The sequence below is a fragment of the Cervus elaphus genome, chromosome 3, assembly GCF_910594005.1.
Source record: "Cervus elaphus chromosome 3, mCerEla1.1, whole genome shotgun sequence".
Lineage (NCBI taxonomy): Eukaryota > Metazoa > Chordata > Mammalia > Artiodactyla > Cervidae > Cervus > Cervus elaphus.
In genome coordinates, this window is record NC_057817.1 from 12,022,138 (window position 1) to 12,035,544 (window position 13,407).

The 13,407-nt window shown below is 35.8% G+C and overlaps 1 protein-coding gene across 14 annotated transcripts in view; it reads right to left on the reverse strand.

Annotated features, from left to right (window-relative positions):
• Nucleotides 1-13,407, reverse strand: part of PPFIA2 (PTPRF interacting protein alpha 2) — a 484,065-nt gene that overhangs the window by 4,796 nt on the left and 465,862 nt on the right. For all 14 annotated transcript variants that reach the window (XM_043880420.1, XM_043880449.1, XM_043880465.1 and 11 more), the window contains 4 exons: nt 10,775-10,872; nt 3,392-3,567; nt 2,245-2,313; nt 141-300 (listed from right to left, as the gene is read on the reverse strand). In XM_043880420.1, coding sequence (XP_043736355.1) covers nt 141-300; nt 2,245-2,313; nt 3,392-3,567; nt 10,775-10,872 — 503 coding nt within the window. The remainder of the gene's footprint in view (nt 1-140; nt 301-2,244; nt 2,314-3,391; nt 3,568-10,774; nt 10,873-13,407) is intronic.

Below are 13,407 nucleotides of genomic sequence, written 5' to 3' on the forward strand. Positions count from 1 at the left end.
GTCTGATGAAAGCAAAGCAAACTTCAAGCAAAGCAAACCAACTTAAGAGTCAATTTCAGAAAGCTGTGCAAGATCAGAGAATGATAGCTTTTGCTAAACAAGCGTTTTACTTTATAAGCAGAAATGCAAAACTACTGTACCATCCGTTGTCATTTTCCTCGACTGCCCAGACGTTGTAGTTAACCTGAATCCAGCCGGCAGTGTTTCTGAGGACCCGGGCATCATGCTGATTCCATGTACTTCACGGGGAGGAAACTGCCTTCTCCAAGTTGACCCACGCCTGAAATTCTTGTCCTCACTCTGCCAGTACAGAGTTATAATTTGATGTAATGAAAACAAGTAAACTAGTCCAGGTGCTTAAAACCGTGTGCTTAGAAACATGTAACAGAAAGTTAATGAGAACGATAAGCAACAACATCACAGGAAAAGGTTTCCATGCGAGGATATTAAAAGATACGCTCTCTAATCTCAACTGAGAATGTGCTCTCACTGGCGTCTATAGACGCCCATGAGATTATTTCAGTGGGATATGAATAATTAGCTTCTCTCAGAAACAAGTCTGTTCTGGCTCTAGCTAAGTTGTTTAGACATTTTTGTTCACATTCAAAGAATAAAACCAAAATCAAGCATAGTAACAAACAGAACACTAAAATAAGAGACTAGAGGTTTTGAATGATAAAGTCATGTGCTGCTCTTAAGAAAAAGAGGCAGCATATTTTAAGGGCAGATAGTCATGTTCCATTTAGGCTTTTCAGCTTGTCCATTATTTTCAAGAAGCAACACTAGAACCCACATAGACGTGTACCTCGGCCTAGACATCTACTTCACGTCAGTCTGTGTTTTAGACTCTAACAATATAACAGATCTCTAACAATTTTTATTAAAATTCCTTTTCTAACTTTTACGTAAGGATAATTGTATTTTAAACTGTGTATGGGTTTATGTACACTCTTTTTGTTTCAACAATTAAGAATAAAGATTAAAAGCAGATACAACCTATTTTGTACACAATATATAAACAGCATGGTCCTACTATATAGCACAGGAAACTATATACAATATCCTATAATAAACCATAATGGAAAAATATTATGAAAAGAATTGATGTAGAACCGAATCACTTTGTTGTATACCAGAAACCACAACATTGTAGATTAGCTATACTTAAATACATTTTTTTTAAATACATTTTTTTTAAAAAGAATAAGGATTGAAAATATTATCCAACAAATTATAAAATTAAAGTCAGTTAAATATCAACTGGCTTTTAAACATAATAAATATTATCCTAACTGGACAAGAGTAAGAATTTTAGGAAGCTAGCTGAGGTTCAGACTGTAGAACTTCGTCTAACCTCTAACCTCAAACCTCTAATCTCCTCACAAAGCTTGAGTTTTATAAAACCAAGATCATGTTCCCTGCCCATTTGAATGTGGTATTACTGTGCCATTTTTAAGAATTGCTGGGTTCACTCACAAAGCTATTGTAATCAGCTTTTCTTTGCAGCCAAGAAACACCTGCATTTTGCAACACATAATTATGCATCTCTGTATTTTCCACCTCATACTCAGATTTTCCTCCCCATTTCTTCCAGAAAGATCCTTGAAAACCTCAAAAGGACTATTAAAATCCACAGTTCATCAGTGCAGAGTGTGATAAAGTCCCCTGTATTCCTTCATCTCAGGAGGCTACTTACCTGTTTACTATTTTCAAATCATTTAAACATGCATATACTATGCATAGAGATTCTCATACTCAATATAGTTATCAACTCCTATGACTGTTAAAATGTTACTCATGTTTTTAAGGAAAACACAATAACGATATCTAAAATAAAGCTTCCCATTTATTGAAAGCAACTTTTCTGTTTCTTTAAATATCCTAAAATTTCCTGTGAAGATAAACTGGTGTTTAGAAATAAGCATGTTCCTTATTAAAAAGCTGAATTTATCAGGACGTGTGTTACCATTACTTATAATTTAAAAAATGTTGCTCAACAGTATTTTGCTGTTACAACCCATGAAAAATGGCTGATTCTGAATTATTTCTTACTATATCTAACTGCTGATATGATAATACTTATGAATCCATAAAGTTCTTTTCCAAATCAAATGAATAACAAATATCTAAGTGGAGGAAATTCTAGACTCCGTCTATACAAGCATCTGGTTAACTTGAGCAGTGGTCCTTGAAAGCCATCTTGCTTGCACTAAGGCCCCTTTTGAGTGACAGACAAGGACTTACTTCATCCAGGCGCCGTTCGGTTCCCAGAGCCAGGAGGTTATTGTATTCCCTTTCAAGAATCTGCCTTGCCTGTTGACATCCAATTACAGTTACCATCACTGAAGGCACATTTTATTGGAAAAATCATAGCGATTATATTTACCTCAGAAAACATCCTAATTCCCTGTTTTATTTACAAGGGTCTTATTTTTTCGGTCCTCCGTGTATAAGCCATTGTAAATTTTAACTAAGCACAAGGAAGGGCGATTTTCTTTAGTCTGTGGACAGCAGACATATAGCCTCACACAAACATCTGAGGTAAAGGGATTTGACCTCACTTATTACTTTTTCTAATTGAATCCTTGATGTAAACTTTGAAATGCACAAAAATGAACTGGAAAGTAAAGTCAGACTGCCGTATTTTTATCAAATCTACGCAGATAGTTCTCAAATCTGACCAAGGATCATCATTTGGGGAGACTAGATAATTAGGATTTCTGTGCCCTCTCTCTTGATATCTGATTTCTTAGGCCTGTGATGTAGATTGCAGATTTTCTTTTAAATTTTTAAGGAGCTCCTGTCATTCAAGTAATTACCCAGACTTGGGAATCAATGGCAAAAAGCAAAGCCGCTTGTCTAAATAATTCAGACATGTGAATAGAAATGACTGGCCCACAGAGAGGCAGAGACTAAAGGCCATCTGTCAGGGCCATTGCGTGGGGGAATCTGGCATTCAGGTGGGAGGGTGGACCACATAACTTCTAAATCCCGTGCTGCTTCATTTTATGATTTTGTTTTGGCTAGAAATCCAGTAGCTTAAAATTAAAGCCCCAGTGACATATTTCAAAGGTTGAGCTAACTCCCTTCAGAATCATGAATACAGAGCCAACTATTTTTTTTTTTCCCTAAAAGTTTACTTTGTCCTTATATACAGCTTCCGTGGTGGCTCATCTGGTAAAGAATCCGCCTGCAATGAGGGAGACTTGGGTTCGATCCCTGGGTTGGGAAGATTCCCTGGAGAAGGGAACGGCTACCCACTCCAGTATTCTGGCCTGGAGAACTCCATGGACAGGACAGTCCATGGGGTCGCAAAAAGTTGGACATAACGGAGTGACATTCACTTTCACTTATATCAGCTAGGACACAACTACAGCACGGAGGGGCTTGCCTGGGTGTTCTGTGTTGGAATCTGTAGCAACAAAGCTAAGCTGCTGTAGTCAAAGTTCTCATCCAGGGCTATAAGGGAGCCGTGCACACCGCTTTCAAGAATATTATTTGCATATTCTCGAAGTCCAATTGCTTGTATCCAGCGAATAACACGATCATTGCTCCACACCAACACATCTAGGAAAAGAGGTGCAATATTTTAGGCTTCGGTATTTTGCATAACAAATAAAAAACTGCTAACTAAAATGAGTCATGGGCGTCTGGCCAGATCATTTATGCTAACTTCTTTATCTACTTCCTAAGGCACCTAGCACCCTTGTGCTACATGTATTTACTCTTCTAATAACTATACTTTTAGCCTAGAAAAATTTTGTCATTTTAAGAGTGCTTGTTATCACTGAAATGAGAGCATTTCCATCACATGGAACATAATGTCTCAAAGCATTTCTTGTTTTCATTCTCGAGCTCTCGGGGTCTGTCTGAAGTTCAGTGCTTCTACCACCAGATGGGGACATTTCTTGATCATCTGAGTCAAATTCACCCATTCCAATCCATTTTAGTTCACTGATTCCTAAAATGTCGATGTTCACTCTTGCCTTCTCCTGTTTGACCACTTCCAATTTACCTTGATTCATGGACATAACATTCCAGGTTCCTATGCAATATTGCTCTTTACAAGCATCAGACTTTACTTCCATCACCAGTCACATCCACAACTGGGTGTTGTTTTTGCTTTGGCTCCATCTCTTCATTCTTTCTGGAGTTATTTCTCCACTGATCTCCAGTAGCATATAAGGGCACCTACTGACCTGGAGAATTCATCTTTCAGTGTCCTATCTTTTTGTCTTTTCATACTGTTCATGGGGATCTCAAGGCAAGAATACTGAAGTGGTTTGCCATTTCCTTCTCCAGTGGACGTCGTTTTGTCAGAACTCTCCACCATGACCTGTCCATCTTGGGTGGCCCTACATGGCATGGCTTCTAGTTTCATTGAGTTAGACAAGGCTGTGGTCCATGTGATGGGATTGGTTAGTTTTCTGTGATTGTGGTTTTCATTCTGTCTGCCCTCTGATGGAGAAAGATAAGAGGCTTATGGAAGCTTCCTGATGGGAGGCAGGGACTGAGGGGAAAACTGGCTCTTGTTCTTATGGGCAGGGCCATGCTCAGTAAAGCTTTAATCCAATTTTCTGTTGATGGGTGGGGCTGTGTTCCCTCCCTGTTTGACCTGAGGCCAGACTATGGTGGAGGTAGTGAAGATAATGGGACCTCCTTCCAAAGGTCCCATGCACACACTGCTACACTCATTATTAAGAAGAGGTGGTAAGAATACACAGAAGAACTCTACAAAAAAGATCTTCATGACCCAGATAACCACAATGGTGTGATCACTCACCTAGAGCCAGACATCCTAGAATGCAAAGTCAAGTGGGCCTTATGAAACATCACTATGAACAAAGCTAGTGGAGGTAATGGAATGCCAGTTGAGCTATTTCACATCCTAAAAGATGAGTCTGTGAAACTGCTACACTCAATATGTCAGCAAATTTGGAAAACTCAGCAGTGGCCACAGGACTGGAAAAGGTCAATTTTCATTCCAATCCCAAAGAAAGGCAATGCCAAAGAATTCAAACTACTGCACAATTGCACTCATCTCACACCATAGCAAAGTAATGCTCGAAATTCTCCAAGTCAGACTTCAACAGTACATGAACTGTGAACTTCCAGATGTTCAAGCTGGATTTAGAGAAGGTAGAAGAACCAGAGATCAAATTGCCAACATCCACTGGATCACTGAAAAAGCAAGAGAATTCCAGAAAAAACATCTATTTCTGCTTTACTGACTATGCCAAAGGCTTTGACTGTGTGCATCACAACAAACTGTGGAAAATTCTGAAAGAGATGAGAATACCAGACCACCTGACCTGCCTCTTGAGAAATATGTATGCAGGTCAGGAAGCAACAGTTAGAACTGGACATGGAACAACAGACTGGTTCCAAATCGGGAAAGAAATACATCAAGGCTGCATATCGTCACTCTACTTATTTAACTTATATGCAGAGTACATCATGAGAAATGCCAGGCTGGATGAAGCACAAGGTGGGATCAAGACTGCTGGGAGAAATACCAATAACCTCAGATAAGCAGATGATACCACCCTTATGGCAGACAGTGAAGAAAAACTAAAGGGCCTCTTGATGAAAGTGAAAGAGCAGAGTGAAAAAGTTGGCTTAAAGCTCAACATTCAGAAAACAGATCATGGCATCTGGTCCTATCACTTCATGGCAAATAGATGGGAAAACAATGGAAACAGTGAGAGACTTCATTTTCTTGGGCTCCAAATCACTGCAGATGGTGATTACAGCCATGAACTTAAAAGATGCTTGCTCCTTGGAAGAAAAACTGTGACCAACCTAGACAGCATATTAAAAAGCAGAGACATTACTTTGCCATCAAAGGTCAACAAAGTCAAAGCTATGGTTTTTTCCAGTAGTCATGTATGAATGTGAGAGTTGGACTATAAAGAAAGCTGAGCATCAAAGAATTTATGCTTTTGAATTGTGGTGTTGGAGAAGACTCTTGAGAGTCCCTCAGACTGCAAGGAGATCCAGTCTATCCTAAAGGAAATCAGTCCTGAATATTCATTGGAAGGACTGATGCTAAAGCTGAAACGCCAATACTTTGGCCACTTGATGTGAAAAACTGACTCACTAGAAAAGATCCCGATGCTGGGAAAGATTGAGGGCAGGAGCAGAAAGGGACGACAGAGTATGAGATGGCTGGATGGCATCACTGACTTGATGGACAAGAGTTTGAGTAAGCTCCGGGAGTTGGTGATGGACAGGGAAGCCTCGCATGCTACAGTCCAGCGGTTTGCCAAGAGTCGGACACGACTGAGTGACTGAATTTACTGAACTGGGGACATTTCTTATTTGTGTCATTATACAGCTCTTCTGTCAAGACAGCAAGATGAGAATTTAATATTGTTCTTCGTCAGAGTGGTCTTCAAACTACTACCTAATTATTACATAGACTGGAAGAAATTCTTTTTTCATCTGAAGCAATAAGTCAGAATAAGATAGAACAGACATTGAATAGTTTAATACTTACACTGCTATTTTGTCAACCCACTATTTCTCAGTTACATATTAATCCAAAAATCAATGACTCTCAAGTCATAACTTCTTTTTTCCTTTTAGGTTGAAAAGCAGTATTTTACTGAGGTATAAAATACTTTGAATTTTATTTTCTAAAATTAAAACCTTTAAAGAAAAATATTAGGTACACCTTTATTTGGACCAAAACATATCAAAGTATCAAAAGTATCAAAACATATCAAAAGTTTTATTTTTTCCTCATTTCCTTTCATTATGAGTGACAGAATACTATATAAAAACCATCAAAATAGAAGTACCAGAATGTTTCACTGAAAAAAAAAGAATTTTTAAGAACTTAGGGAAAATGAGGCGGGGGGGGGGGGGGTGGAGGGAGTTTTTCTCAATCCTGTAGAAAGGGAAATGAAGCCCATAGTTTACTAGTGCAATAAAAGTAAGTTTTCCTTAATTTTTAAATTTTTTTTCTTTTCGAGTGAAATTTATACCTTATCCACAAAATGTATAAAGAATACTTTGGGAACTGCTTATTTCCCAAATTATCTGCAAAAATCTTAATATTATTTTCTTTTTAATATGTATGTGGGGTATTTATACATTAATTTCAAAAACATTATACTAATTTGTCCTAATACATTAATTAATAACCAATTTAGGATTTCTTGTGTAATATTAAAGCAGTAATACCTCAGCACCAGGCCTTCATGTTGTTTCTCAGTCACTATCCTCACTCCAACGGTAACTAATATTCTGACTATTCTCACCACAGATTAGATTTGTCTGATTTCTTAGCTTTTTATAAATGAAATCATGCACCATGTATTTTTGTGTTTGTGTCTTTCACTCAATATATGGTTCACCCATGCTATGGTTATTTTCATTGCTATTTAATATTCCATTATATGATTATGCCATGATGGATCCACTCTACTGTTGATGGAAATGTGGGTTCTACTGTGGGTTAAGAATAGAGCTGCTTTGAACACTCTTATTTATGTATTTTGGTGTATATTGTGAATATATATATAGCTACTGAGTAGCAAATGATAGAATTGATGTTATATACATACATTTAATGTTAGCAGATATTGCTAAATAAATACCCACTCTCACAATTTAAAACCCCCAGTGCTACAGGCTTACCTCTCAACACATTTCTCTTTTTCTCAAGGCTTGGGTGTCTTAGTTGCTTTCTGCTGCCTTCAAACATCTGTTTATTGATTGACCTAGTTTTTCTACTTGTTCATGGTTGAAGATTGATCTGATTGAATGTATTCCATTTATAGTCAGAAGTAGAAATTCCTCAGATTAGTTTGTATTCTTTTTGTCTCTGCCAATCCATGGTGATGGTAAAGTATTTGCATATGAATCTGGAAGGCATAGCTACTTCACATAATTCTACTTAACTCCTATTGTGGCTTGAACAATCTTATTTCAAAACAAAGGCCCTAAGATTCTCTTGGATTTGGTTTAATGAGAAACCTGTGAGGAAAGACTCAAAATGCCCACTTTTCAGAATCGCTTTACTATATCTTGCTCCAGCCCAGGCAGAATGAATTTCTTCAGGAAGTAGGTGTTTACTGTCTCAGAATTCTAGCTCTTTCTTTCCCCATGTCTTCATCAAAGCAAAGGACTTCAGTAATAATCTTTACTATCTAAGGACATTTTATACTATGTATATTCACTGGGTTTCCCTGGGTCAGTCCTAAAGTATATGCATTCCTCTGTGTTCATTAACTTTTTCCATTGTGGTGTTAGACCTCAGAAAATAGGATGTAAGTTGGTCGTATTATATTTTGATTACATTTAATCAGTTACTGTAGTTCTATCTACTGATTATACCACACTGTACTTCAAAAGTTGGGTAGGTATGTATGGTTGGCAGTAACAGTTCTGTAATTATTTTTACTAATGGCACAACAGTTCAACAAAAATGTCAAGTTCTTTTTATGCTAAACAAATTTGTAAATAGAAAGCGTTCTTTTCTAGAGCTGGGTCTATGTTTTGTTAGTCTATGACATATATAGTTACCATATTTCTATAAATATATGTCTACCAAAAATTCCACTGACACACCTATAGCTGTTTATGAAATAATAAATATAAAATAATCCATTTATTTACAGGCTGAAGGTAAATAAGATACTACTTCCAAATTATCTTCTTCAGAACATCATAGTTTTTTTTTATTTCATTTTGTAAATTAGATCCCATTCTATAAATCTGTTTCGAAGCAAAACTTATGCTCTGACTTTAAAGCTTTGTAAGGTTCCTCTTGACCTAAACAATAAATGGCTAGAGATCAGTGTTGATGGTTTCCTAGCAACAAATTAAATGCTTGTAGATCCTTGATATGCACATGGCCTCTTCACTTCAGAAAGCTGTTTATTAAGGTCAAGGTTAATAAATACTTCAGATAATAACAGAGACCCCTAGTCATAGTCAAGAGTTATTCCTGTAAATGTCATCAGATCAGTCACAGGAAATGGGTTATTTTTATGATCTCACTCACAGCTACATCACACATGGAGTTGCCTGTGTATAATCATGGTGAATCATGGCAGTTTTTCTCAGAGTTATGCTTACAATTGCCAAGTACTAATATAATATTTGATGTAGTGCCAAAAACATCTATATCTGAAGCATTCCGTGGTGAAACCAAGCATAATAAAATCTAATTGGAAAAAAGCACTTCAAAAAGAAAACCAGAAAGGCATATCCCATGGTAAAATCTATTTGTGTGCTAAAACATCTTTTGTTAGGTTAAGCACAGACTTCCTTTTGGGGTCTTTCTTGGCCAATTAATCCCCAAATTTCAATTCAACTGAACAGTGTGGTGTAAAGATAGCTTGCAATTTCCTGGGTCCCCAAAACAAAGTGAAATCAAACAACTCAATTTTGATCATGGAAAAACACTTTCTTGCTCCTAAGCAATGAGTCCAATGAAGTGTTACAAGAAATCCATTGTGTCTGTCTAGTCTCCAATGAACCATTTATAGAAAAATATTTTTAATCAATCACCTTCACAGGCATTCAGACTAATTCAACTATAACTAATGTACTGTCCAAGAACTGCCAAAGGTAAAAGTAATTTCTGACAATGCTTATCACAAATGAAAACTACAGAAGTCTAACATCTTAAAGAATAAAACAGTGCTAAACTTTAATATGGGGAAGATGGATAACATGTAATATATACTGTTTTCATATCTAAAGTAAGCCCTAAAGGCAGTGAAAATAACAACAAACTCATGCCTAACTTTGAAAAATTAATTACAAATACTTACTGGATTCAATGAAATACTTCTAAATATAAACTCCCAGGAAATAGCAAACAAATAATAACTTATAAGTTCATTTTGCTTATACTTAAAATTCTTTTCAAAAACTTTGGGCCTTTTTTCCATTAAAAATAGACATAAAAGGACATGATTGCCCCCCACTCCAAAAGTCCTATAGATAACTTATATCTTACATCAAGTCATTAAATTTTCCCTCAACAACAACAATAATAAAAATAAAGTGGTCTCTAACAAGTGTAAGACCTAACATGTTGTTCTTTTTAAACAGTTCTTTCCTCTGTATACTAAGGTGTATCTCAATGTTTAAAGGTCAGTTACTAAATACAGTACTTTTCTACTAAGTCTGTTACAGGGAGTGTCTTTTCTTATAATTCAAATCAAATATTTTCATACAAATATTAGTTGCAGCAGCCAGTAATCTTTCTAAAACCATTTCTAGTTAAAATTATTAGTGAATTAGTCTCATGGGAAAAAATCCCTCTGTAACTTCTATATTAAAATTCCTATATAATTTCTATGTCTTACAGAAAAAATCTCTGGGCACTGAAATAAAATCAAATGATACAAGTCAAAGATGAACTGCTATAAATAAATTATATACCATGTTTCTCTGAATCATAATAAGAAGGTTCTATTAAAAGTTTGACAAAAATATCTATGTGGAGGCATCTGTAGGATAAGCAATGTATAATTAATAGAATTAATAGGTTCAGAGGAACAGACCTCAATTCAGAAAATCAAGAATATGCCCCCAATGGAATATCTATCTTATATAATGATGATAACCCTTTCTGAGTTTTAACCAGAAAAGTAATGAAAAAGAAATAATGATGATACTTCTAGTTGAATATTTATGTTTTTTAATGACAACTGTAATGCATACAACATTTTAGGTTCACAAAAAAAATGAAAACTAAAAATACCCCCCCAAAGAAAGACTTATGATTTGATATGAAAGAAAGACATAGTACCTTTTATTTCATGTTGGCTTGCTTCTCGTCTTCTTTCTAGTTCTTTTCTGTCATAATTCAACCTTTTTAAGCACATAATTCCATATTGTAAACTTGTTCTGTTATTTTTTTTAAAAAAGGAGAAAACACAGTGAGTTTACTCAGTAGATGATTAAGCACAGTCAACACTATGCCTTACTTCTTTGACAACATGTTAATAAGTTATATCTGTAATTAAATTCTTTAGGATTATAGGGAAATAAAATTATAGTTATTCTAAGCCCTCAGTGTTTCTAAAGAGCAAAGAAAGTATTTTTTAAATAAATTAAGCATAGTCTTAAAATAATCTTGGATTTTGTTGTTCATCCACATTTTTGTTTTCTGTTAAGTTATTTTAGCATTGTTTGAAGACAAATGAACATCTTACTCACTTGAAAATAACTTAAAGAGAGTCACTATTATGGAGTCAAGAAGGAATTTATAGGAAATGGTTACCCTCCTTTTCATGATGAGAAAAATAATATAAAAATATGAGTAAGTTAAGTATTAACATATAGAAGCAAATAACAAATGGCCACCAACTCTTAAGTAATAGAGAAGTATGTGAAAGGAAAAAGTCAACAAACAATGGAACTCCCTATGGAGAAGATATTGTGGATGAACAGAGAACCGACTGATCCTTAAAGATCAAGCAGAGAAAGATGATGGGGCACCATGAACATAGGATTGCTGATGAAATGTTAAATATGTGGTGATAGTGAGACCCACTGTCCAGAGTTGAGAATCCATGTCAGGAAATAAGGAGGAATGTGATTTCACACGGAGAATGGGGTTACATTAAGAAAAACATGCATTCAGAATAATGTGGGACATGTCAAGGTGATAGAAAATTACTGGACAATTTTCAAAGGAGAAAAACATTAAAGGTTTTGATTTAAGAAAGAATGAATATGATAGCAAAACAGGAGTTGGGAAAAAGAGGTAATTCTAGGTAACAGGGAAATAAGTTGAAGAATCAAGGCTGTCAAAATTATGGTCACAATAGAGACAATGAAAAGCATGAAAAGAAAATCCAAAACCCAGAGATGTTTGAAGAGAAGAAAGAAGACTCAGTGACACTATATATAAAGGTTATGGAAGAGTATAGTAGGTAGAAAGAATCTCTAGGCCTCAAGAATGAAGAGCACTGATTATTAGTGATTTCTTAAATGTTTAGAATTATAGACAAAGACATACACTGGAGAAGGAAATGGGAACCCACTCCAGTATTCTTGCCTGGGAAATCCCATGGACAGAGGAGCCTGGTGAGCAATAGTCCATGGGGTCGCAAACAGTTGGACATGACTGAGTGACTTTCACTTCACTTCACTTAGACACAATACACTGGTCAGGCTACTCTTACATGCTGGATGCACTTCTAAGCATTGTTAGTAAAACAATGCTGAGTTCAAACAGTTCAGAATCAGGAAAATGAAAAAAAAAAAAAAAACTACATTAATTGCTACTATTGGATGAATTGTGTTCCCCCAAATTCCTGTGTTGAAGCCCTAACCCACCCTACTTCCGAATGTGACTGTAATTAGAGATCGGGTCTTAAGAGAGGTAATTTAGATAAAATAAGGACATCAGGGTAGACCTTAATCCAGTATGACCAGTGTCCTTACAGAAGAGAAAATTTAGAACACAGAAAACTGGGAAGTATTCATGCACAGGAAAGACCACGTGTGGATACACTGAGAAAGCAGCTGTCTGCAAGTCAAGGTGAAGAAACCAACAATGCTGACACTTTGTTTCCTAGATTCCAGAACTTTAAGAAAGTAAATTTCTCTTGTTTAAGCCACTGGTCTGTGGCATTTTGTTATGTTAGGCCAATTAAACTAATTCAGTGGATACCAGATAATACTGATATGAAAACCATCATAGACATTAGCCAGCTTGAGATTAAACCAGTGGCTCTTTGCCTAATTTCTGCCAGACTTTTATATGTAATGCAAAATTGTGCTATAAAGGGGATATATATATATTGTTATAACAATGTCAGTCATATGGAAAACTGAGCTACAAAGACAGCAGGTTGTCATATGCAGTCAAGTACTACCTGCTTTAGGTCAGAGCTCAGAACAAACAAGAACTCTGCCGTTTGAGTAATTTTGTTTCCTTTAAAATATTTTTTAATACCCAAAACATTTTTTATTGGGCTGTGGCCAGTTAACAATGTTGATTTTTTTTTTTTTTTAAAACCTGATCACTGTGTTAACCATTTCTCTTATAACAATAATAACTAAAACTGATCTACTGAAGAATACAAAACAGGCACAAGTGTATCACCAGAAATTCTGGTATGCAAAAATCTGTTGCAACCACACAGAATTTGAGGGCTTAAACATTCAAGGACAGAGAACTCACTGCCTCACAGTGTGTGCTATAGAGCAATAGCGATACAATGTTTTTCTATTGGACATAAATCACCCACTCTATAATCTACACCTATTTGAAATAGGAAAGTATATATTCAAGAGAGCAAATGTTATTCTTCTATCACATATGTTAAAACATAAGTAAATTTATCTGAATTCTTCCCTATCCAATCTAAATTTAATTCCTTCCTTTCCCCTAGACTTCTACCACTCTATCACAGTTTAATATCCATAAAT